Source organism: Rosa chinensis, chromosome 5 (assembly GCF_002994745.2).
Source record: "Rosa chinensis cultivar Old Blush chromosome 5, RchiOBHm-V2, whole genome shotgun sequence".
Classification (NCBI taxonomy): Eukaryota; Viridiplantae; Streptophyta; class Magnoliopsida; order Rosales; family Rosaceae; genus Rosa; species Rosa chinensis.
Window position 1 is genome coordinate 79,327,688 of NC_037092.1, and position 23,411 is coordinate 79,351,098.

Here is a 23,411-nt window from a genome sequence, read left to right on the forward strand (position 1 = left end):
CCATTGTAACATTTCCAAGATATATAACAATTTAACTGAGGTGTCACAAAATTGGAAGACTTCGATTTTCGAAGGCCTTGTGCTGCAGCACCCACCCCACACCCTTAGAGCTGCGCCGAAGTGCTAAAGAGAAACAAATCAAGAGAACTAAATACAACATATATAGAAAAAGGCAGTTTGGGCTTGAGGAGAGAAACAACAATGCACAACGACACAACAAAAGGAAAAGCAAGCGAGTGAGAAAAAGAAGAGAACACCTCCAATTAAGTATGAAACCCAGGCAAAAGCGCCCCATAGAGGCAGAGACAGTTGCCATCGACTCTCAACGTGAAGAAGGAGAAACTAAGAGCAAGAGGTTAAGCCATCTCTATACAATGTTTGGTGATCTCTTCCATATATATATATATATATATATTTTGAATTTATTATAGTAGAAGTTATTTGCCTCTCAAAAACAAAGAGGTGTGCTTTGAATTGTGAGACATACAAATCCCCAACACCTCTGAAGAAATAATGTGGAGAGTGCATTTTAAATTTCTCAGTTCGCAGTTAATTTGTAGAAAAAGTGATGGTGAATTTAGTTAAATATCTGACATTGTAATTAACAGTATCTTTCTTAAAAAATGAAAAGACTAATATTTTTTTTCTTTGATCGAGATCACACGGCATCTTCAACGGCTTTATAGGCCAAAGACTAATCCGTGTCGGGAGGTCATGTCAAAACGCTTCCTCCCCCTAGCCACAAAAGATAAACTAGGAATTAAACTTCAATCAGTGTTAACTGAATTTGAATCAAGGCGTGAGAGTTCCACGCTTAGAGACTTTTACCAACTCCACCACCTGTGGTGGTTTACAAGACTAAACTTCTACCTTTTATTTGGCATATGCTCAATAATTTTCTAAGGAAACTCAGGGAAATAAAAAGTGTTTTGTAAATAATAAGAGCATCTTTAGGAGATTTTCTATTCTAACTCCTTAGCTATTTTGGAAAGTATGTTTAGCTTTTCATCTATTTTAGCAGATGCACCAGACTTCTAAATAGCTCTCAATTACAACTTTTAGGTATCTCGCTCCTAAATATAGAGAGCGAGATGAGACTCTCTATAATTTAAAACATTCATTTTAAATTATTTTATGTAATTTATAAATACATTTAAACTATTTAATCTTTATTTAAAAAATAACATAAATTCAAAAGTAGCTAAAATATAGTGCATTGATGCAGACGTATTTGTAAAATGACTTTTTAGCTACTTTAGCTAAAATTTGACTCAAAAATGGCTAGCATTGCTAAAGATGCTCTATGTGCAACAAGTGTAAGGTAATTTCAATCATAATAAAAAAGTGTAGCTAGTTTTGTATCTAAATTTAAAAGAGATGATTATCTAGAGATTTAAATAAATATCAGATCTTCAAACCGATGTAAGAATAACATAAAAGAATGGGACGCGACACAGCGGAATGAAAAACTATAAGTTCAGTAAGATGTTTAGCACTAACATCACTTGATCAACGCATGTTTAGCAGTAACATTACAAGTAACATTGCAATTCCAACCTATCATAGTATCATATATATCCATCTAGGATGAATAGATGTAACCAAACATTGTTTCACTTGAGTAAACGTAAATCAATTCAATAAAACAACTTAAACATTAATTGGGTTTGAATGAATTCATGAATGGAAGCACAATATAAAAACACGAGAAAAATGGCAAAGATTTAATTTCCTCTGACATTTATCTAAAATGTTTGGCACTAAAAACTGTGGGCCAATGGATTGTGAATTTCATTCATCACACGGCAGAATGACCATTACATTCCCCGCTGTCATATATAGACAAACAGTAAGATGTGGTAGCTAGTACCGACAGTGGTACGTAGGAATATGCATAGTGTCATATACATCTATAGACATCTATTGCTCTATGATTACAAATATCTTGAATCACTTTTTAGTTCTAATCTAGAAGATTTGCTAGGATGCCTCAAACAAGATAAATAGGGTGCACAAAACAAAAGTGCATAGGTCTCTAAAAAGGAAATTATTGGAAATAAATAAGCTAAAAAACTATCTAAAACCATAACAACCCTGTGAAGCCCTAAGAGTCCAAGCCCAAAGCCCAGAGAGGATCAGCTCAACCTCAGCCCAGTCACCACTTCGTCCCCACACCGATTGCATTGAACAACACAGCTAAAAAAATCCTTACCGCTAGATCCCCCTTCGACGGAAACGCCACTTCAACAACCTAAAAGTTTCAAACATTAAATATTCCCAGTAGATTCGAACCCGACTAGATTCAAACAACCTGAAAGACATTCAAAACGTCCCAGCATCACCAGAGGCCGATGTCTCACATGGAATGGATGAGGAGCAAGAACCAAATCCATCCCATTATGTCAAAGACCGCCCCTGTAAGCACAACCACCGCGCCTTAGAAGTGATAACTAGAAAAATCAATGCCAAAAACAATCCTGCCAAAACTTTGCGCGTAGCACTCCCAAAGATCCATCGCTAAGCACTAGTATCCAAACACCCATTCGCCAGCAGAACCACCCCATTGGCCTGCCTAAACGTCACGGTCGCTGCCGGACGAGTAGGAAGCCTCAGAAGTTGACCCTCTTTTCCTAAGGTTTTTAGAGCATCGATATGAATCACAAGAATACTATGTCATTTATTCACTTTCTCCCAATACTTACGAATAAAGGTGGCAAACGGGCCGCTAGGGCAGCGCACGACACGAGCCCTGCACATTTAAAAGCGGCCTGGCACGACATGAGCCCGTTAGCGACCTGGTATGACCCAAACACGTTATTCTAACTGGTCGGGCTAGGCCGAGAAACATTGGCCTAATGATCCGGCTTGGCCAAAGCCCGTTATGGATCCGACACGGCCAGAGCACGACGTATTGCAAGTCGCCGCCTAGCCCGTTTCTATAATGTAATTCCTTTTAATAATATAAAGATAATATATAATTTGTAAACAATAAACTTATAACATTAAATTTTAAAGAATAGTTTTCATGGTACATGTTGCAACTATTTAATGAATATTTTTCGTTTCTATAGTACAATATTTGTTATATTTTTTATAATGTAAAGATAATATATAATATATAATTTATAGACAATAAACTTATTACATTAAATTTTAATGAATAGTTTCTGGTAGCACATGAGTTACAACTCGTATTTATAATACTGGGCTCGACTAATTTTAATTTTAGGCACGATACAAAAGGTACAACCCTTTTATTGGCCCGACACGAGCACGGCTTGGCACGTTGTGAACTTAGGCCGTAGGCCGGATTGGGCTTAATGTTTTAGTATATAGGCCGGCCCGAAGCCCCATTAAGTGAGTTGGGCTGGCATGTTTGCCACCTCTAGTCACAAAACATAAGAGATATTGATCAATCGAGAATTAAATGTACTTTAATAAATGGATAGTTATGACAACATTTTGTCTTAAGTGATCCATCAACCATGCCATTTAATACTCATGAAAAACTGAAAGAATTAAAATCTCAAATGTACAATCTCTTTACATTATGTTTTAAACATGAACTATTCAAATAATGAAACTGTAAAATAAGAATACGTTAATGGCCCCCCAATTCAATGCGTTGTTATTCTGCAAGCTCCATAGAATTTAGATTCTATTTCGTTCCTGGTGGTCGGTACCTATAGCCTAATATGGTTGGGCTTAAAGCTAGGAAAGAAGCAAACACATATTGACAACTTGGAGCTAGCTAGCAACAATAATGCATGTTTGTGAAAAGCTTCTTGAGGATCGATGACACATATACTGTTCCGATCGAACTACCTAGCCAGAAGATTCTACCAATTCAAATTCTGTGATATACTGATATACAACAAGATGAGATTAGAAAGGAGCAGGAACAGCAGGGAATCGACCAGTTTCAACAACTGAGACACACTTTTGCCAAATCTGCACACTCGTAACCAATGCCATGGAAGCTTTTGCTTTATTTCTCGGGTTCACAAGTTTCGCTAACCTACTGTGACAGCCATATCCCATCTGCACAAGGTTCTTGCAACAGTTCTTATTAAGAGGCTCGGTTTTGAACATACCGCGGTAAATCTCTTTAACACAATTCAGGTTGACGTTGTCTTCACATTGGTCTAAATTGTCATAATATCCACGGAACGGCTCTGGTGGAAACCCATACTCGATCGTAACTGGAGCGTAGGCTTCATCATCTTCAAAGCTAGTACGGGTAATGGACTCATCGGGTAGATAGTCATAATCAGGAACTTGAGCTGCTGCAGATGACATGAGCAATGATACACTTGCAAAGACCAAACCAACCATGACTAATCTTGCCATGTTAAATTGAAGACAACTAACTTTAGATAAATGTCGGAGGAAATTAAATCTTTGCCATTTTTCTCGTGTTTTTATATTGTGCTTCCATTCATGAATTCATTCAAACCCAATTAATGTTTAAGTTGTTTTATTGAATTGATTTACGTTTACTCAAGTGAAACAATGTTTGGTTACAACTATTCATCCTAGATGGATATATATATATATATATATATGATACTATGGTAGGTTGGAATTGCAATGTTATTGCTAAACATGTGGGATGTTTAACAGTATCACTTGATCAAGTGATGTTAGTGCTACAGTTGACCCTAGTTTGAAACTAGGATCGCCCGCGCACCAAGAAGATCGCAGCACCAGCTCCCAGAGCCTCAACCTCTACCAGGCCCCACAGTTGACCCTAGTTTCATTCATCACACGGCATAATGACCATTACATCAAACTAGTTTCATTCAGTATATCACAGAATTTGAATTGGTAAAATCTTCTGGCTAGGTAGTTCGATCCGAACAGTATATGTGTCATCGATCCTCAAGAAGCTTTTCACAAACATGCATTATTGTTGCTAGCTAGCTCCAAGTTGTCAATCTGTGTTTGCTACTTTCCTAGCTTTAAGCCCAACCATATTAGGCTATAGGTACCGACCACCAGGAACGAAATAGAATCTAAATTCTATGGAGCTAGCAGAATAAGAACGCATTGAATTTGGGGGGCATTAACGTATTCTTATTTTACAGTTTCATTATTTGAATAGTTCATGTTTAAAACATAATGTAAAGAGATTGTTCATTTGAGATCTTCTTTCAGTTTTTCATGAGTATTAAATAGTTGATGGATCACTTAAGACAAAATGTTGTCATAACTATCCATTTATTGAAGTACATTTAATTCTCGATTGATCAATATCTCTTATGTTTCGTCAGTGGAGGTGGCAAACATGCCATCCCAACCCACTTAATGGGGCTTCGGGCCGGCCTATATACTAAGACATTAAGCCCAATCCGGCCTACGACCTATGCCCACAACGTGCCAAGCCGTGCTCGTGTCGGGCCAATAAAAGGGTTGTACCTTTTGTATCGTGCCGAAAATTAAAATTAGTCGAGCCCGGTATTATAAATACGAGTTGTAACTCATGTACTACCAGAAACTATTCATTAAAATTTAATGTAATAAGTTTATTGCCTATAAATTATATATTATATATTATCTTTATATTATAAAAATATAACAAATATTATACTATAGAAACGAAAAATATTCATTAAATAGTTGCTACATGTACCATGAAAACTATTCTTTAAAATTTAATGTTATAAGTTTATTGTTTACAAATTATATATTATCTTTATATTATTAAAAAGAATTACATTATAGAAACGGGCTAGGCGGCGACCTGCAATACGTCGTGCTCGGGCCGTGTCGGGTCCATAACAGGCTTTGGACAAGCCAGGTCATTAGGCCAATGTTTCTCGGCGTAGCCCGACCAGTTAGAATAACGTGTTTGGGTCATACCAGGTCACTAACGGGCTCATGTCATGCCAGGCCGCTTTTAAATGTGCAGGGCTTGTGCCGTGCTCTGCCCTAGCGGCCCGTTTGCCACCTTATTCGTAAGTATTGGGAGAAAGTGAATAAATGACATAGTATTCTTGTGATTCATATCGATGCTCTAAAAAACCTTAGGAAAAGAGGGTCAACTTCTGCGGATTACTACTCGTCCGGCAGCGGCCGTGACGTTTAGGCAGGCCAATGGTGTGGGTCTGCTGCCGAATGGGTGTTTGGATACTAGTGCTTAGCGATGGATCTTTGGGAGTGCTACGCTCAAAGTTTTGGCTGGATTGTTTTTGGCATTGGTTTTTCTAGTTATCACTTCTAAGGCGCGGTGGTTGTGCTTACAGGGGCGGTCTTTGACATAATGGGATGGATTTGGTTCTTGCTCCTCATCAATTCCATGTGAGACATCGGCCTCTGGTGATGCTGGGACATTTTGAATGTCTTTCAGGTTGTTTGAATCTAGTCGGGTTCCGATCTACTTTGAATATTTAACGTTTGAAACTTTTAGGTTGTCGAAGTGGCGTTTCCGTCGAAGGGGGATCTAGCGGTGAGGATGGTTTTTAGCTGTGTTGTTCAATGCAATTGGTGTGGGGACGAAGTGATGACTGGGCTGGGGTTGAGCTGATCCTCTCTGGGCTTTGGGCTTGGACTCTTAGGGCTTCACAGGTTTGTTATGGTTTTAGATAGTTTTTAGCTTATTTATTTCCAATAATTTCCTTTTTAGGGACCTATGCACTTTTGTTTTGTGCACCATATTTATCTTGTTTCAGGCGTCCTAGCAAATCTTCTAGATTAGAACTAAAAAATGATTCAAGATATTTGTAATCATAGAGCAATAGATGTCTATAGATGTATATGACACTATGCCTATTCCTACATACCACTATCGGTATTAGCTACCACATCTAACTGTTTGTCTATATATGACAGCGGGGAATGTAATGGTCATTCTGCCGTGTGATGAATGAAATTCACAATCCAGCTTAGAATTGATTCAGGAAAAAAAATTATCGATTTCATGGTTTCTTTGCGGAAATAATAGATGCAGATTCATTAATTCTAAATGATAGTGGCCAGACAAATAAAATTTTTGGTGGATAAATGAAATTGCAGAACAAAAATGTAGGGAAAGATTGTAGGCCTATAAAGCTTTGCATTTGCAAGCTGTTTTTCCGAAAACCAAGTTTCATTCAGAATGAGGGTGTTAAGCTCATCTATATGAGATTTCAAGTAAAAGACAATTCCTAAATTGAAGTGTGGTCAGGGAATTTCAAGAAAATCTTGGTTAAGCTTTTAAGGACTAGGGCATTTTATTTGGGGATCCTTTATTTGGACAGAAGCCACGGAGCCATAAACATTTGGTTATTGACAGCCAAACTGAACAATAAAAAGGGTAAGAATTCAACCCAAGAAAGCAGTAAAACCATCGAAAACCTTTTTCAAACATCAAACAAAACTACGCATTACTAAAACTACAATTGTGTTCAATTGTGGCCCGGTTTGACAACAATGTGTTTGCCATGGTGGGTTTGGTCCTAGCAAGTGTAGCATTGTTAAATTAGCAAGAGCAAAAGAATTATCAGGTTGATGAATCCATAACCTGTCATCTTTGAGTCCTAGGGAGTACTTGACTATCCGTTCCCATCATCGGGATATACCATTTTTTTTTTTTGAGGGAAACGGAATCTGGTTCCATTAATAACAACGACCTCACTCGGTCAAGCTAGAAGGATCCGAAAATCCTTCATAGTACAACTCAAAGAGCAATACAGAATCTAAATAAAGCAAAAACCGAACTAAAAGTCCAAAAGCAAAATCCAAACTGAGAAAACAAATTAGGGAAAGCAAGGAAAAAGCATAGACCTACACAACACCATGCAAGCAACCATCATGCCGCTTTGACGCCTAAGACCATTATGGTGTACACCGCAGCAAGTATCACAACAAAAGCTTCCACAAGGCCAATATAGGTCAACAAACCTAACCCTCTAGGAGAGGGGTATCTTCCTCCACGACAGCCATCTCCAGAGATGGTACAGGCTTGGGCTTGTTCCGATGACCATGAGGACGACCCTTCTTCTTCGGCACCTTTCCCACAGCAACAGAAACCTCCACCAATCCGTCACCAAAATCCATTGGCCCAACTGCCAACTTCAACCGCTTCCCAGCCTCAGCCCAATCATCCTCACGTGATTTGTGCAAGCCCAAAATCTTTTTTTCGAACCCCATAATTTCATTGAGCCCAGCAGCCTGTCCCACAGGCCCACACGGCCCATTGCCTCTTAGCCCCACAGTTGACCCTAGTTTGAAACTAGGATTGCCTGCGTTTCCCGCACGCCAAGAAGATCGCAGCACCAGCTCCGAGAGCCTCAACCTCCACCAGGCCCTAAGGATCCAAACCAGTTCCAGTTGGCCTGGGAACCACGAGCGTCACCATCTCGGACGACAGTCACCTGCACCGGCCCAGCAACCACCGGCGACACCAAACCCTTGTCGCAATCCGCACCAACATGATAAAAGAAACCACAGTCCTTACAGATCCCATGGCATCTTTCATACTGAAACTCCAGCTCTACAGACAACTCTGGCGAGAACCGAAACTCCCTCCGAGCCCAAGCCCTTCGCCTCACATAGTGAATTAGACAGATTCGTAGCACAGAGTCCTTCCTCTGCAACGCCACCAGATCGGGATATACCATTGTTTCCCTTTCAGCTACTTATATTCTAGAGCAAAATAACTTGCAATTTTTTTCGGGTCACTCTCTGTTTTTTTGTGTCTATTCCGTGAAAAGTAAAGAGAGCTTTGAATGAAACAATTGCAAAAACCAATTTCCTTTTTTGCAATGAGGTTCCTAAGATCGTCTAAGACTATTGCATTTGTTGAGATGATTACTTGATTACTAGACGATTGTGTTAAAACCATAACAATATATAGGAAAACCAACATAGCAGAAAGTTTAAATCTAATTGGTTGAGTTATAGTTTGACCGGTAATTAAACCCAAGAGTTAAGAAATCAATAAGGAACGTAGATAATTCAATTCAAGCAAAACCGAACAATAAAGTAGATCATTCAATTCAAGCAAAACCGAACAATAAAGAGGAATCGGATTAACTCAACCCATGAAAGCACTATAAAATAAACCACTGAAAACCTTTTGTCCAACATCAAACAAAACAACCTTGCATTAGCACAGTTAATTAAGCACAAATTGCACGTTTGGCTTTAAGAATGGCTAGAGTTGATCAAAATGTGTTTGTCAAGGTAGGTTTGGTGTTAGTAAGTGTAGCACTATTCATGTCATCATTTGCAGAAGCTCAAGAATATGAGGTTGTTTATCAAATTTCTGAGGATGTTGCGGCGAGCCCTATTGGCATCCAGGTTGACAATTTTGTCATTAATGATGAAAACGGTCAATATGTGTTGCCTCCTAACCAATCTTATAAGAAGTTAGATGAATGTGTACGTAAGATTACAGGATATTATGCTGAAGAGATCTTGCCCAAAATTTTTAAAAGCGAACCTGTCACTACGGATAATTGCAAAGCCATTCTGCATTTGGGATATGATTGTCACATTCGGTCAGTGAAAACTCTGCTCTCACGTCCGGAACTAAAAGAAAAAGCTTCTGAGATACTGCCAAGAAGTGAGCAGATTTGGGAAACATGTGCCTTTGTTGCTCCTTCTCCTTTCTAATTGATCTTATTGCACACTAGCTCATGTAATCCATCCATACAAATTAGTTAATTACAATATATTGAACTGGGAGCTTCTTTTTGTCATCATGTTAAATTTAACGATGTCCAAAAATTTTGAAGCCCTTTGGAAACTCTTTGTTTTATTTTTATTTTTTGAAAAACAAAAAATGAAATATATTACAGTAATAAGACATAATATAACATAGTGAACAAACTCATGATTTGAACCTTGTACTATGTGGGAAATTATAACATGGTCCCGGAGCATGATACACGTGATGGTCTGGATTGATGTCATTGATCCATGTGATTTGTATTAATTTTTTATTGCTCTTTTAATTTAATTTTTGACCATATGTACGGTTCCCATCAAATTCGAATAATATTATTAGCTCGGACCATCACATTTGTTTTTGTTATAAAAGAGACCATACATATTATATGTCTCTTGATTCATAGATAAGATTAATACACAACGACTACTCTGTTTCGACAATCATGACATAGAGTAGTCTATACCAACAAAACATATCTCGCCTTGCAAGCAATCTAACTAACTACCTTCAGAAGCTGAGCACGCAATTGTGGTACGCTAAAGCTAGGCACTTTCAGAAAGCTCGTGGAGATATCCTTATCAGCATAAACATTTATTGTAAAAAAATAACTAGACCACAACTACGGGCTCCTGCCCTTTAAAAGGGTCAGAGCTCTTGCAATCTCTTGCTAGGCCCCACAACCCAAACTTGAGACCAAGCCCATAAGCCCATTCCCAGGCCTAGTCCAGGGGCAATCTAAGAAAGTAGGGGCCGTGACCACTTACCCAATTTTAACCTAAAAAATGCCCACTTGCTCCACCAAGAGTTTTTTGACCCCATTTACCCAATTTAATCACAAATGACATTTTCACCCCCAATCAAATTATTAAAGTACAAAATTCTCTCTCTCCTCCTAACGGACTCTATCTCAGACTCTCTCTCTCTCTCTCTCTCTCTCTCTCTCTCTCTCTCTCTCTCTCTCTCTCTCTCTCTCTCTCTCTCTCTCTCTCACACACCTCCTCCTCCTCGTTGGAGCGTCGGAGCCCAAGAATCCGATCCAGGGCGGTGAAGACTTCACTGCAGAAGTCGTCGCCCGGCAAGCCGATGACGATGATGAAACCTTTCTGGCGGATTTGGGACAACTCATATCTGTTTCTCGATCCGAATCTTGGCCGGGTCTTCCATGGGTAACCCGACGGCGACGAAGACTCAAGGTGGTTGAGGTTGAGGTCGGCGGTGGTGCGGTGGAGGAAGAAGCCGCAGGAGACGAGCTCGTCGGCCCAAAGCTTGAAGACCTGCCTGTCCGATATCGAGTTCAAGATCTGCCGGTCCGATTCGTCCCCACTCCCCAGTCATTCTGATCTGGTGCCCAGAGCAATTCTAGGTGCCTAGATCTTTTTTTTTTTTTTTTTTTTTACAGTGTGAACTCCGAGAATGGTGAAGGAAAAAAAAGTTAACGTGTAAAATTGAACATATAAATGGATCAATTGTGTTTTTAGTGTATTCATTTTGGTTCACTTGAGGGCAATAATATGATTACTATGAGGCAATACTATGCGTATTGGGGGGCAATAATATGATTACTAGGGGGCAATAATATGATCAATTGTGTCTGTAGTGTATTCATTTTGGTTTTGGGAGTTTATACAATTCACTGGACGGAAATAATATGACTATTGGAGGCAATAATCAGATTATTAGGAGGCAATACTATGTGTATTGGGGGGCAGTAATATGATTACTGGGGGGCAATAATATGATCAATTGTGTCTGTAGTGTATTCATTTTGGTTTTGGGAGTTTACAATTCACTGGACGGAAATAATATGATTCTTGGAGGCAATAATATGATTTTTGGGAGGCAGTAATATGATTTTTGGGGGGTAATAATATGATTACTGGGGGCAATAATATGGTTACTGGATATTATTATGGACTGGTTGCCGGATTCAGGTCACCGGTCGTCGGATTCCGGTCACGGTCATAGGATTCCGGTCACCGGTCGCCGGATTCCGGTCACCGGTCGTCGGAGGCCGGCAAGGTGGAGGATGACTTCTCCCTCTAAGTGAAAAAGAAGGAGAGGGCAAAAAAGTCTCAAAAGAAAATTAAAAAGAATTAATTGGGTAAAGGGGAAATAATCCCTTAGAGTGTTTTGGGTAAATGGGTTTAAAAAACAGTTGGTGGAGCAAGTGGGCAATTTTTAGCCTAAAATCGGGTAAATGATCATTTCCCCAAGAAAGTAATAGCAGGAGCTAGTCTACCTCTGCTAGTCGTCACCGCCGCCGCCATGCTTTCTGGCGGACGACCCCTCTAACGCAGCATCAGTACCACCTTCCTTCGGTGACCAAGCACAGATCAGCAACTCGATCAAGGCCGGAATTGAGTGATCAAAAAACCACAATCGGCCAAACTGAGCGACCAATCAGAAACCCAGATTCCTCTCGATCTCGATTCCAACCGCCGCCGCAATCAGTAGAAGCCTCCTCTTCAGCCAATCAAAGTCGCGCCAACTCCTCTTCTACTCCTCAAAACAACAAACTCGAATACCTGCTCCAAGCCGCATACCTGCTTCCCTGCCTCACCCTAATACCTTGCTGGACAACTAGAGATCCCGCCTCTGCTAAATCTGATCTGTCGCCGTCAATCTCTATGCTCAAACCCTAGGTTTGCTCGACAGTGAATAGTAGATGGAATATGAAATTAATAGTTTATTTCACTACATGTTCGGACCATCACATGGTAATGCCACATGATAGTCCGGAACCACAAAATAATTTCCCTTGTTTTTCTTGTTTATTGCCCATTGTGTTGTGTTTTTTTTTCTTTGTTTTTCTTTTTTTAATACAACAAGGTCCAAATTAGGCAGGACCAAAAGCAAAATACCCAAGCAACAACCTTAGAGAGAAAGAGACGCCAAAGTAATGGCACCGCCATGAACCAAAACAAACCAGCATGAACGATGACGATTCGACCAAAGTCAGAGAGCTTGGATGATGCAACCGCAAGAAATTGAAGAACGCCTAAGAAACCTAAATCCAAATACACCAACAAGGTGCAACAATCTCCATAGCTTATCACCTGGAGAGGAGCTTTAGCCACCAACATAAACCAAAAAACCAAAGCAAGAAAAAGATTAGGCAGATCCACCATGGATCAGAAGGCCAGTCACCCAAAGGATGAGCAGACCAACGTTGCACTAGCGGGTAGAGACCCAAGTGGATTATATGGCCAATCCTGCTTAAGACTACACTCCAAGGAGCGAAGACACAATTGGGGACTGAAGGAAAACGATCACAGGCTACGAGAACAACTGTGCTAACAAGGCTGAACCTGAGCATTTAGAGGCCTAGTGAGAAAATGTGAATGAAAATCAGCCCCGAAAAAGTATAAATAACACATCAAATCTGCCATCAGAACTATACCACTATTCTAATCCATTGTAACATTTCCAAGATATATAACAATTTAACTGAGGTGTCACAAAATTGGAAGACTTCGATTTTCGAAGGCCTTGTGCTGCAGCACCCACCCCACACCCTTAGAGCTGCGCCGAAGTGCTAAAGAGAAACAAATCAAGAGAACTAAATACAACATATATAGAAAAAGGCAGTTTGGGCTTGAGGAGAGAAACAACAATGCACAACGACACAACAAAAGGAAAAGCAAGCGAGTGAGAAAAAGAAGAGAACACCTCCAATTAAGTATGAAACCCAGGCAAAAGCGCCCCATAGAGGCAGAGACAGTTGCCATCGACTCTCAACGTGAAGAAGGAGAAACTAAGAGCAAGAGGTTAAGCCATCTCTATACAATGTTTGGTGATCTCTTCCATATATATATATATATATATATTTTGAATTTATTATAGTAGAAGTTATTTGCCTCTCAAAAACAAAGAGGTGTGCTTTGAATTGTGAGACATACAAATCCCCCAACACCTCTGAAGAAATAATGTGGAGAGTGCATTTTAAATTTCTCAGTTCGCAGTTAATTTGTAGAAAAAGTGATGGTGAATTTAGTTAAATATCTGACATTGTAATTAACAGTATCTTTCTTAAAAAATGAAAAGACTAATATTTTTTTTCTTTGATCGAGATCACACGGCATCTTCAACGGCTTTATAGGCCAAAGACTAATCCGTGTCGGGAGGTCATGTCAAAACGCTTCCTCCCCCTAGCCACAAAAGATAAACTAGGAATTAAACTTCAATCAGTGTTAACTGAATTTGAATCAAGGCGTGAGAGTTCCACGCTTAGAGACTTTTACCAACTCCACCACCTGTGGTGGTTTACAAGACTAAACTTCTACCTTTTATTTGGCATATGCTCAATAATTTTCTAAGGAAACTCAGGGAAATAAAAAGTGTTTTGTAAATAATAAGAGCATCTTTAGGAGATTTTCTATTCTAACTCCTTAGCTATTTTGGAAAGTATGTTTAGCTTTTCATCTATTTTAGCAGATGCACCAGACTTCTAAATAGCTCTCAATTACAACTTTTAGGTATCTCGCTCCTAAATATAGAGAGCGAGATGAGACTCTCTATAATTTAAAACATTCATTTTAAATTATTTTATGTAATTTATAAATACATTTAAACTATTTAATCTTTATTTAAAAAATAACATAAATTCAAAAGTAGCTAAAATATAGTGCATTGATGCAGACGTATTTGTAAAATGACTTTTTAGCTACTTTAGCTAAAATTTGACTCAAAAATGGCTAGCATTGCTAAAGATGCTCTATGTGCAACAAGTGTAAGGTAATTTCAATCATAATAAAAAAGTGTAGCTAGTTTTGTATCTAAATTTAAAAGAGATGATTATCTAGAGATTTAAATAAATATCAGATCTTCAAACCGATGTAAGAATAACATAAAAGAATGGGACGCGACACAGCGGAATGAAAAACTATAAGTTCAGTAAGATGTTTAGCACTAACATCACTTGATCAACGCATGTTTAGCAGTAACATTACAAGTAACATTGCAATTCCAACCTATCATAGTATCATATATATCCATCTAGGATGAATAGATGTAACCAAACATTGTTTCACTTGAGTAAACGTAAATCAATTCAATAAAACAACTTAAACATTAATTGGGTTTGAATGAATTCATGAATGGAAGCACAATATAAAAACACGAGAAAAATGGCAAAGATTTAATTTCCTCTGACATTTATCTAAAATGTTTGGCACTAAAAACTGTGGGCCAATGGATTGTGAATTTCATTCATCACACGGCAGAATGACCATTACATTCCCCGCTGTCATATATAGACAAACAGTAAGATGTGGTAGCTAGTACCGACAGTGGTACGTAGGAATATGCATAGTGTCATATACATCTATAGACATCTATTGCTCTATGATTACAAATATCTTGAATCACTTTTTAGTTCTAATCTAGAAGATTTGCTAGGATGCCTCAAACAAGATAAATAGGGTGCACAAAACAAAAGTGCATAGGTCTCTAAAAAGGAAATTATTGGAAATAAATAAGCTAAAAAACTATCTAAAACCATAACAACCCTGTGAAGCCCTAAGAGTCCAAGCCCAAAGCCCAGAGAGGATCAGCTCAACCTCAGCCCAGTCACCACTTCGTCCCCACACCGATTGCATTGAACAACACAGCTAAAAAATCCTTACCGCTAGATCCCCTTCGACGGAAACGCCACTTCAACAACCTAAAAGTTTCAAACATTAAATATTCCCAGTAGATTCGAACCCGACTAGATTCAAACAACCTGAAAGACATTCAAAACGTCCCAGCATCACCAGAGGCCGATGTCTCACATGGAATGGATGAGGAGCAAGAACCAAATCCATCCCATTATGTCAAAGACCGCCCCTGTAAGCACAACCACCGCGCCTTAGAAGTGATAACTAGAAAAATCAATGCCAAAAACAATCCTGCCAAAACTTTGCGCGTAGCACTCCCAAAGATCCATCGCTAAGCACTAGTATCCAAACACCCATTCGCCAGCAGAACCACCCCATTGGCCTGCCTAAACGTCACGGTCGCTGCCGGACGAGTAGGAAGCCTCAGAAGTTGACCCTCTTTTCCTAAGGTTTTTTAGAGCATCGATATGAATCACAAGAATACTATGTCATTTATTCACTTTCTCCCAATACTTACGAATAAAGGTGGCAAACGGGCCGCTAGGGCAGCGCACGACACGAGCCCTGCACATTTAAAAGCGGCCTGGCACGACATGAGCCCGTTAGCGACCTGGTATGACCCAAACACGTTATTCTAACTGGTCGGGCTAGGCCGAGAAACATTGGCCTAATGATCCGGCTTGGCCAAAGCCCGTTATGGATCCGACACGGCCCGAGCACGACGTATTGCAGGTCGCCGCCTAGCCCGTTTCTATAATGTAATTCCTTTTAATAATATAAAGATAATATATAATTTGTAAACAATAAACTTATAACATTAAATTTTAAAGAATAGTTTTCATGGTACATGTTGCAACTATTTAATGAATATTTTTCGTTTCTATAGTACAATATTTGTTATATTTTTTATAATGTAAAGATAATATATAATATATAATTTATAGACAATAAACTTATTACATTAAATTTTAATGAATAGTTTCTGGTAGCACATGAGTTACAACTCGTATTTATAATACTGGGCTCGACTAATTTTAATTTTAGGCACGATACAAAAGGTACAACCCTTTTATTGGCCCGACACGAGCACGGCTTGGCACGTTGTGAACTTAGGCCGTAGGCCGGATTGGGCTTAATGTTTTAGTATATATATAGGCCGGCCCGAAGCCCCATTAAGTGAGTTGGGCTGGCATGTTTGCCACCTCTAGTCACAAAACATAAGAGATATTGATCAATCGAGAATTAAATGTACTTTAATAAATGGATAGTTATGACAACATTTTGTCTTAAGTGATCCATCAACCATGCCATTTAATACTCATGAAAAACTGAAAGAATTAAAATCTCAAATGTACAATCTCTTTACATTATGTTTTAAACATGAACTATTCAAATAATGAAACTGTAAAATAAGAATACGTTAATGGCCCCCCAATTCAATGCGTTGTTATTCTGCAAGCTCCATAGAATTTAGATTCTATTTCGTTCCTGGTGGTCGGTACCTATAGCCTAATATGGTTGGGCTTAAAGCTAGGAAAGAAGCAAACACATATTGACAACTTGGAGCTAGCTAGCAACAATAATGCATGTTTGTGAAAAGCTTCTTGAGGATCGATGACACATATACTGTTCCGATCGAACTACCTAGCCAGAAGATTCTACCAATTCAAATTCTGTGATATACTGATATACAACAAGATGAGATTAGAAAGGAGCAGGAACAGCAGGGAATCGACCAGTTTCAACAACTGAGACACACTTTTGCCAAATCTGCACACTCGTAACCAATGCCATGGAAGCTTTTGCTTTATTTCTCGGGTTCACAAGTTTCGCTAACCTACTGTGACAGCCATATCCCATCTGCACAAGGTTCTTGCAACAGTTCTTATTAAGAGGCTCGGTTTTGAACATACCGCGGTAAATCTCTTTAACACAATTCAGGTTGACGTTGTCTTCACATTGGTCTAAATTGTCATAATATCCACGGAACGGCTCTGGTGGAAACCCATACTCGATCGTAACTGGAGCGTAGGCTTCATCATCTTCAAAGCTAGTACGGGTAATGGACTCATCGGGTAGATAGTCATAATCAGGAACTTGAGCTGCTGCAGATGACATGAGCAATGATACACTTGCAAAGACCAAACCAACCATGACTAATCTTGCCATGTTAAATTGAAGACAACTAACTTTAGATAAATGTCGGAGGAAATTAAATCTTTGCCATTTTTCTCGTGTTTTTATATTGTGCTTCCATTCATGAATTCATTCAAACCCAATTAATGTTTAAGTTGTTTTATTGAATTGATTTACGTTTACTCAAGTGAAACAATGTTTGGTTACAACTATTCATCCTAGATGGATATATATATATATATATATATATGATACTATGGTAGGTTGGAATTGCAATGTTATTGCTAAACATGTGGGATGTTTAACAGTATCACTTGATCAAGTGATGTTAGTGCTACAGTTGACCCTAGTTTGAAACTAGGATCGCCCGCGCACCAAGAAGATCGCAGCACCAGCTCCCAGAGCCTCAACCTCTACCAGGCCCCACAGTTGACCCTAGTTTCATTCATCACACGGCATAATGACCATTACATCAAACTAGTTTCATTCAGTATATCACAGAATTTGAATTGGTAAAATCTTCTGGCTAGGTAGTTCGATCCGAACAGTATATGTGTCATCGATCCTCAAGAAGCTTTTCACAAACATGCATTATTGTTGCTAGCTAGCTCCAAGTTGTCAATCTGTGTTTGCTACTTTCCTAGCTTTAAGCCCAACCATATTAGGCTATAGGTACCGACCACCAGGAACGAAATAGAATCTAAATTCTATGGAGCTAGCAGAATAAGAACGCATTGAATTTGGGGGGGCATTAACGTATTCTTATTTTACAGTTTCATTATTTGAATAGTTCATGTTTAAAACATAATGTAAAGAGATTGTTCATTTGAGATCTTCTTTCAGTTTTTCATGAGTATTAAATAGTTGATGGATCACTTAAGACAAAATGTTGTCATAACTATCCATTTATTGAAGTACATTTAATTCTCGATTGATCAATATCTCTTATGTTTCGTCAGTGGAGGTGGCAAACATGCCATCCCAACCCACTTAATGGGGCTTCGGGCCGGCCTATATACTAAGACATTAAGCCCAATCCGGCCTACGACCTATGCCCACAACGTGCCAAGCCGTGCTCGTGTCGGGCCAATAAAAGGGTTGTACCTTTTGTATCGTGCCGAAAATTAAAATTAGTCGAGCCCGGTATTATAAATACGAGTTGTAACTCATGTACTACCAGAAACTATTCATTAAAATTTAATGTAATAAGTTTATTGCCTATAAATTATATATTATATATTATCTTTATATTATAAAAAATATAACAAATATTATACTATAGAAACGAAAAATATTCATTAAATAGTTGCTACATGTACCATGAAAACTATTCTTTAAAATTTAATGTTATAAGTTTATTGTTTACAAATTATATATTATCTTTATATTATTAAAAAGAATTACATTATAGAAACGGGCTAGGCGGCGACCTGCAATACGTCGTGCTCGGGCCGTGTCGGGTCCATAACAGGCTTTGGACAAGCCAGGTCATTAGGCCAATGTTTCTCGGCGTAGCCCGACCAGTTAGAATAACGTGTTTGGGTCATACCAGGTCACTAACGGGCTCATGTCATGCCAGGCCGCTTTTAAATGTGCAGGGCTTGTGCCGTGCTCTGCCCTAGCGGCCCGTTTGCCACCTTATTCGTAAGTATTGGGAGAAAGTGAATAAATGACATAGTATTCTTGTGATTCATATCGATGCTCTAAAAAACCTTAGGAAAAGAGGGTCAACTTCTGCGGATTACTACTCGTCCGGCAGCGGCCGTGACGTTTAGGCAGGCCAATGGTGTGGGTCTGCTGCCGAATGGGTGTTTGGATACTAGTGCTTAGCGATGGATCTTTGGGAGTGCTACGCTCAAAGTTTTGGCTGGATTGTTTTTGGCATTGGTTTTTCTAGTTATCACTTCTAAGGCGCGGTGGTTGTGCTTACAGGGGCGGTCTTTGACATAATGGGATGGATTTGGTTCTTGCTCCTCATCAATTCCATGTGAGACATCGGCCTCTGGTGATGCTGGGACATTTTGAATGTCTTTCAGGTTGTTTGAATCTAGTCGGGTTCCGATCTACTTTGAATATTTAACGTTTGAAACTTTTAGGTTGTCGAAGTGGCGTTTCCGTCGAAGGGGGATCTAGCGGTGAGGATGGTTTTTAGCTGTGTTGTTCAATGCAATTGGTGTGGGGACGAAGTGATGACTGGGCTGGGGTTGAGCTGATCCTCTCTGGGCTTTGGGCTTGGACTCTTAGGGCTTCACAGGTTTGTTATGGTTTTAGATAGTTTTTAGCTTATTTATTTCCAATAATTTCCTTTTTAGGGACCTATGCACTTTTGTTTTGTGCACCATATTTATCTTGTTTCAGGCGTCCTAGCAAATCTTCTAGATTAGAACTAAAAAATGATTCAAGATATTTGTAATCATAGAGCAATAGATGTCTATAGATGTATATGACACTATGCCTATTCCTACATACCACTATCGGTATTAGCTACCACATCTAACTGTTTGTCTATATATGACAGCGGGGAATGTAATGGTCATTCTGCCGTGTGATGAATGAAATTCACAATCCAGCTTAGAATTGATTCAGGAAAAAAAAATTATCGATTTCATGGTTTCTTTGCGGAAATAATAGATGCAGATTCATTAATTCTAAATGATAGTGGCCAGACAAATAAAATTTTTGGTGGATAAATGAAATTGCAGAACAAAAATGTAGGGAAAGATTGTAGGCCTATAAAGCTTTGCATTTGCAAGCTGTTTTTCCGAAAACCAAGTTTCATTCAGAATGAGGGTGTTAAGCTCATCTATATGAGATTTCAAGTAAAAGACAATTCCTAAATTGAAGTGTGGTCAGGGAATTTCAAGAAAATCTTGGTTAAGCTTTTAAGGACTAGGGCATTTTATTTGGGGATCCTTTATTTGGACAGAAGCCACGGAGCCATAAACATTTGGTTATTGACAGCCAAACTGAACAATAAAAAGGGTAAGAATTCAACCCAAGAAAGCAGTAAAACCATCGAAAACCTTTTTCAAACATCAAACAAAACTACGCATTACTAAAACTACAATTGTGTTCAATTGTGGCCCGGTTTGACAACAATGTGTTTGCCATGGTGGGTTTGGTCCTAGCAAGTGTAGCATTGTTAAATTAGCAAGAGCAAAAGAATTATCAGGTTGATGAATCCATAACCTGTCATCTTTGAGTCCTAGGGAGTACTTGACTATCCGTTCCCATCATCGGGATATACCATTTTTTTTTTTGAGGGAAACGGAATCTGGTTCCATTAATAACAACGACCTCACTCGGTCAAGCTAGAAGGATCCGAAAATCCTTCATAGTACAACTCAAAGAGCAATACAGAATCTAAATAAAGCAAAAACCGAACTAAAAGTCCAAAAGCAAAATCCAAACTGAGAAAACAAATTAGGGAAAGCAAGGAAAAAGCATAGACCTACACAACACCATGCAAGCAACCATCATGCCGCTTTGACGCCTAAGACCATTATGGTGTACACCGCAGCAAGTATCACAACAAAAGCTTCCACAAGGCCAATATAGGTCAACAAACCTAACCCTCTAGGAGAGGGGTATCTTCCTCCACGACAGCCATCTCCAGAGATGGTACAGGCTTGGGCTTGTTCCGATGACCATGAGGACGACCCTTCTTCTTCGGCACCTTTCCCACAGCAACAGAAACCTCCACCAATCCGTCACCAAAATCCATTGGCCCAACTGCCAACTTCAACCGCTTCCCAGCCTCAGCCCAATCATCCTCACGTGATTTGTGCAAGCCCAAAATCTTTTTTTCGAACCCCATAATTTCATTGAGCCCAGCAGCCTGTCCCACAGGCCCACACGGCCCATTGCCTCTTAGCCCCACAGTTGACCCTAGTTTGAAACTAGGATTGCCTGCGTTTCCCGCACGCCAAGAAGATCGCAGCACCAGCTCCGAGAGCCTCAACCTCCACCAGGCCCTAAGGATCCAAACCAGTTCCAGTTGGCCTGGGAACCACGAGCGTCGCCATCTCGGACGACAGTCACCTGCACCGGCCCAGCAACCACCGGCGACACCAAACCCTTGTCGCAATCCGCACCAACATGATAAAAGAAACCACAGTCCTTACAGATCCCATGGCATCTTTCATACTGAAACTCCAGCTCTACAGACAACTCTGGCGAGAACCGAAACTCCCTCCGAGCCCAAGCCCTTCGCCTCACATAGTGAATTAGACAGATTCGTAGCACAGAGTCCTTCCTCTGCAACGCCACCAGATCGGGATATACCATTGTTTCCCTTTCAGCTACTTATATTCTAGAGCAAAATAACTTGCAATTTTTTTCGGGTCACTCTCTGTTTTTTGTGTCTATTCCGTGAAAAGTAAAGAGAGCTTTGAATGAAACAATTGCAAAAACCAATTTCCTTTTTTGCAATGAGGTTCCTAAGATCGTCTAAGACTATTGCATTTGTTGAGATGATTACTTGATTACTAGACGATTGTGTTAAAACCATAACAATATATAGGAAAACCAACATAGCAGAAAGTTTAAATCTAATTGGTTGAGTTATAGTTTGACCGGTAATTAAACCCAAGAGTTAAGAAATCAATAAGGAACATAGATAATTCAATTCAAGCAAAACCGAACAATAAAGTAGATCATTCAATTCAAGCAAAACCGAACAATAAAGAGGAATCGGATTAACTCAACCCATGAAAGCACTATAAAATAAACCACTGAAAACCTTTTGTCCAACATCAAACAAAACAACCTTGCATTAGCACAGTTAATTAAGCACAAATTGCACGTTTGGCTTTAAGAATGGCTAGAGTTGATCAAAATGTGTTTGTCAAGGTAGGTTTGGTGTTAGTAAGTGTAGCACTATTCATGTCATCATTTGCAGAAGCTCAAGAATATGAGGTTGTTTATCAAATTTCTGAGGATGTTGCGGCGAGCCCTATTGGCATCCAGGTTGACAATTTTGTCATTAATGATGAAAACGGTCAATATGTGTTGCCTCCTAACCAATCTTATAAGAAGTTAGATGAATGTGTACGTAAGATTACAGGATATTATGCTGAAGAGATCTTGCCCAAAATTTTTAAAAGCGAACCTGTCACTACGGATAATTGCAAAGCCATTCTGCATTTGGGATATGATTGTCACATTCGGTCAGTGAAAACTCTGCTCTCACGTCCGGAACTAAAAGAAAAAGCTTCTGAGATACTGCCAAGAAGTGAGCAGATTTGGGAAACATGTGCCTTTGTTGCTCCTTCTCCTTTCTAATTGATCTTATTGCACACTAGCTCATGTAATCCATCCATACAAATTAGTTAATTACAATATATTGAACTGGGAGCTTCTTTTTGTCATCATGTTAAATTTAACGATGTCCAAAAATTTTGAAGCCCTTTGGAAACTCTTTGTTTTATTTTTATTTTTTGAAAAACAAAAATGAAATATATTACAGTAATAAGACATAATATAACATAGTGAACAAACTCATGATTTGAACCTTGTACTATGTGGGAAATTATAACATGGTCCCGGAGCATGATACACGTGATGGTCTGGATTGATGTCATTGATCCATGTGATTTGTATTTATTTTTTATTGCTCTTTTAATTTAATTTTTGACCATATGTACGGTTCCCATCAAATTCGAATAATATTATTAGCTCGAACCATCACATTTGTTTTTGTTATAAAAGAGACCATACATATTATATGTCTCTTGATTCATAGATAAGATTAATACACAACGACTACTCTGTTTCGACAATCATGACATAGAGTAGTCTATACCAACAAAACATATCTCGCCTTGCAAGCAATCTAACTAACTACCTTCAGAAGCTGAGCACGCAATTGTGGTACGCTAAAGCTAGGCACTTTCAGAAAGCTCGTGGAGATATCCTTATCAGCATAAACATTTATTGTAAAAAAATAACTAGACCACAACTACGGGCTCCTGCCCTTTAAAAGGGTCAGAGCTCTTGCAATCTCTTGCTAGGCCCCACAACCC

The 23,411-nt window shown here is 39.1% G+C and overlaps 4 protein-coding genes across 4 annotated transcripts; 2 read left to right on the top strand and 2 right to left on the bottom strand.

Moving 5' to 3' along the window:
• Positions 1 to 3,885: 3,885 nt before the first annotated feature.
• LOC112164170 lies at positions 3,886 to 4,350 on the bottom strand. The gene has a single exon (XM_024300401.1). It carries the CDS (start codon positions 4,348 to 4,350, stop codon positions 3,886 to 3,888), a length of 465 nt encoding a protein of 154 aa, XP_024156169.1.
• Positions 4,351 to 9,132: 4,782 nt separating this feature from the next.
• Positions 9,133 to 9,597, top strand: LOC112164171. The gene has a single exon (XM_024300402.1). It carries the CDS (start codon positions 9,133 to 9,135, stop codon positions 9,595 to 9,597), a length of 465 nt encoding a protein of 154 aa, XP_024156170.1.
• Positions 9,598 to 16,956: 7,359 nt separating this feature from the next.
• On the bottom strand, positions 16,957 to 17,421 carry LOC112164172. The gene has a single exon (XM_024300403.1). The coding sequence runs from the start codon at positions 17,419 to 17,421 to the stop codon at positions 16,957 to 16,959; it is 465 nt and encodes a 154-aa protein (XP_024156171.1).
• A 4,785-nt stretch (positions 17,422 to 22,206) lies between these two features.
• Positions 22,207 to 22,671, top strand: LOC112164173. Its single transcript, XM_024300404.1, has one exon. The coding sequence runs from the start codon at positions 22,207 to 22,209 to the stop codon at positions 22,669 to 22,671; it is 465 nt and encodes a 154-aa protein (XP_024156172.1).
• The last annotated feature ends 740 nt before the right edge of the window (positions 22,672 to 23,411 follow it).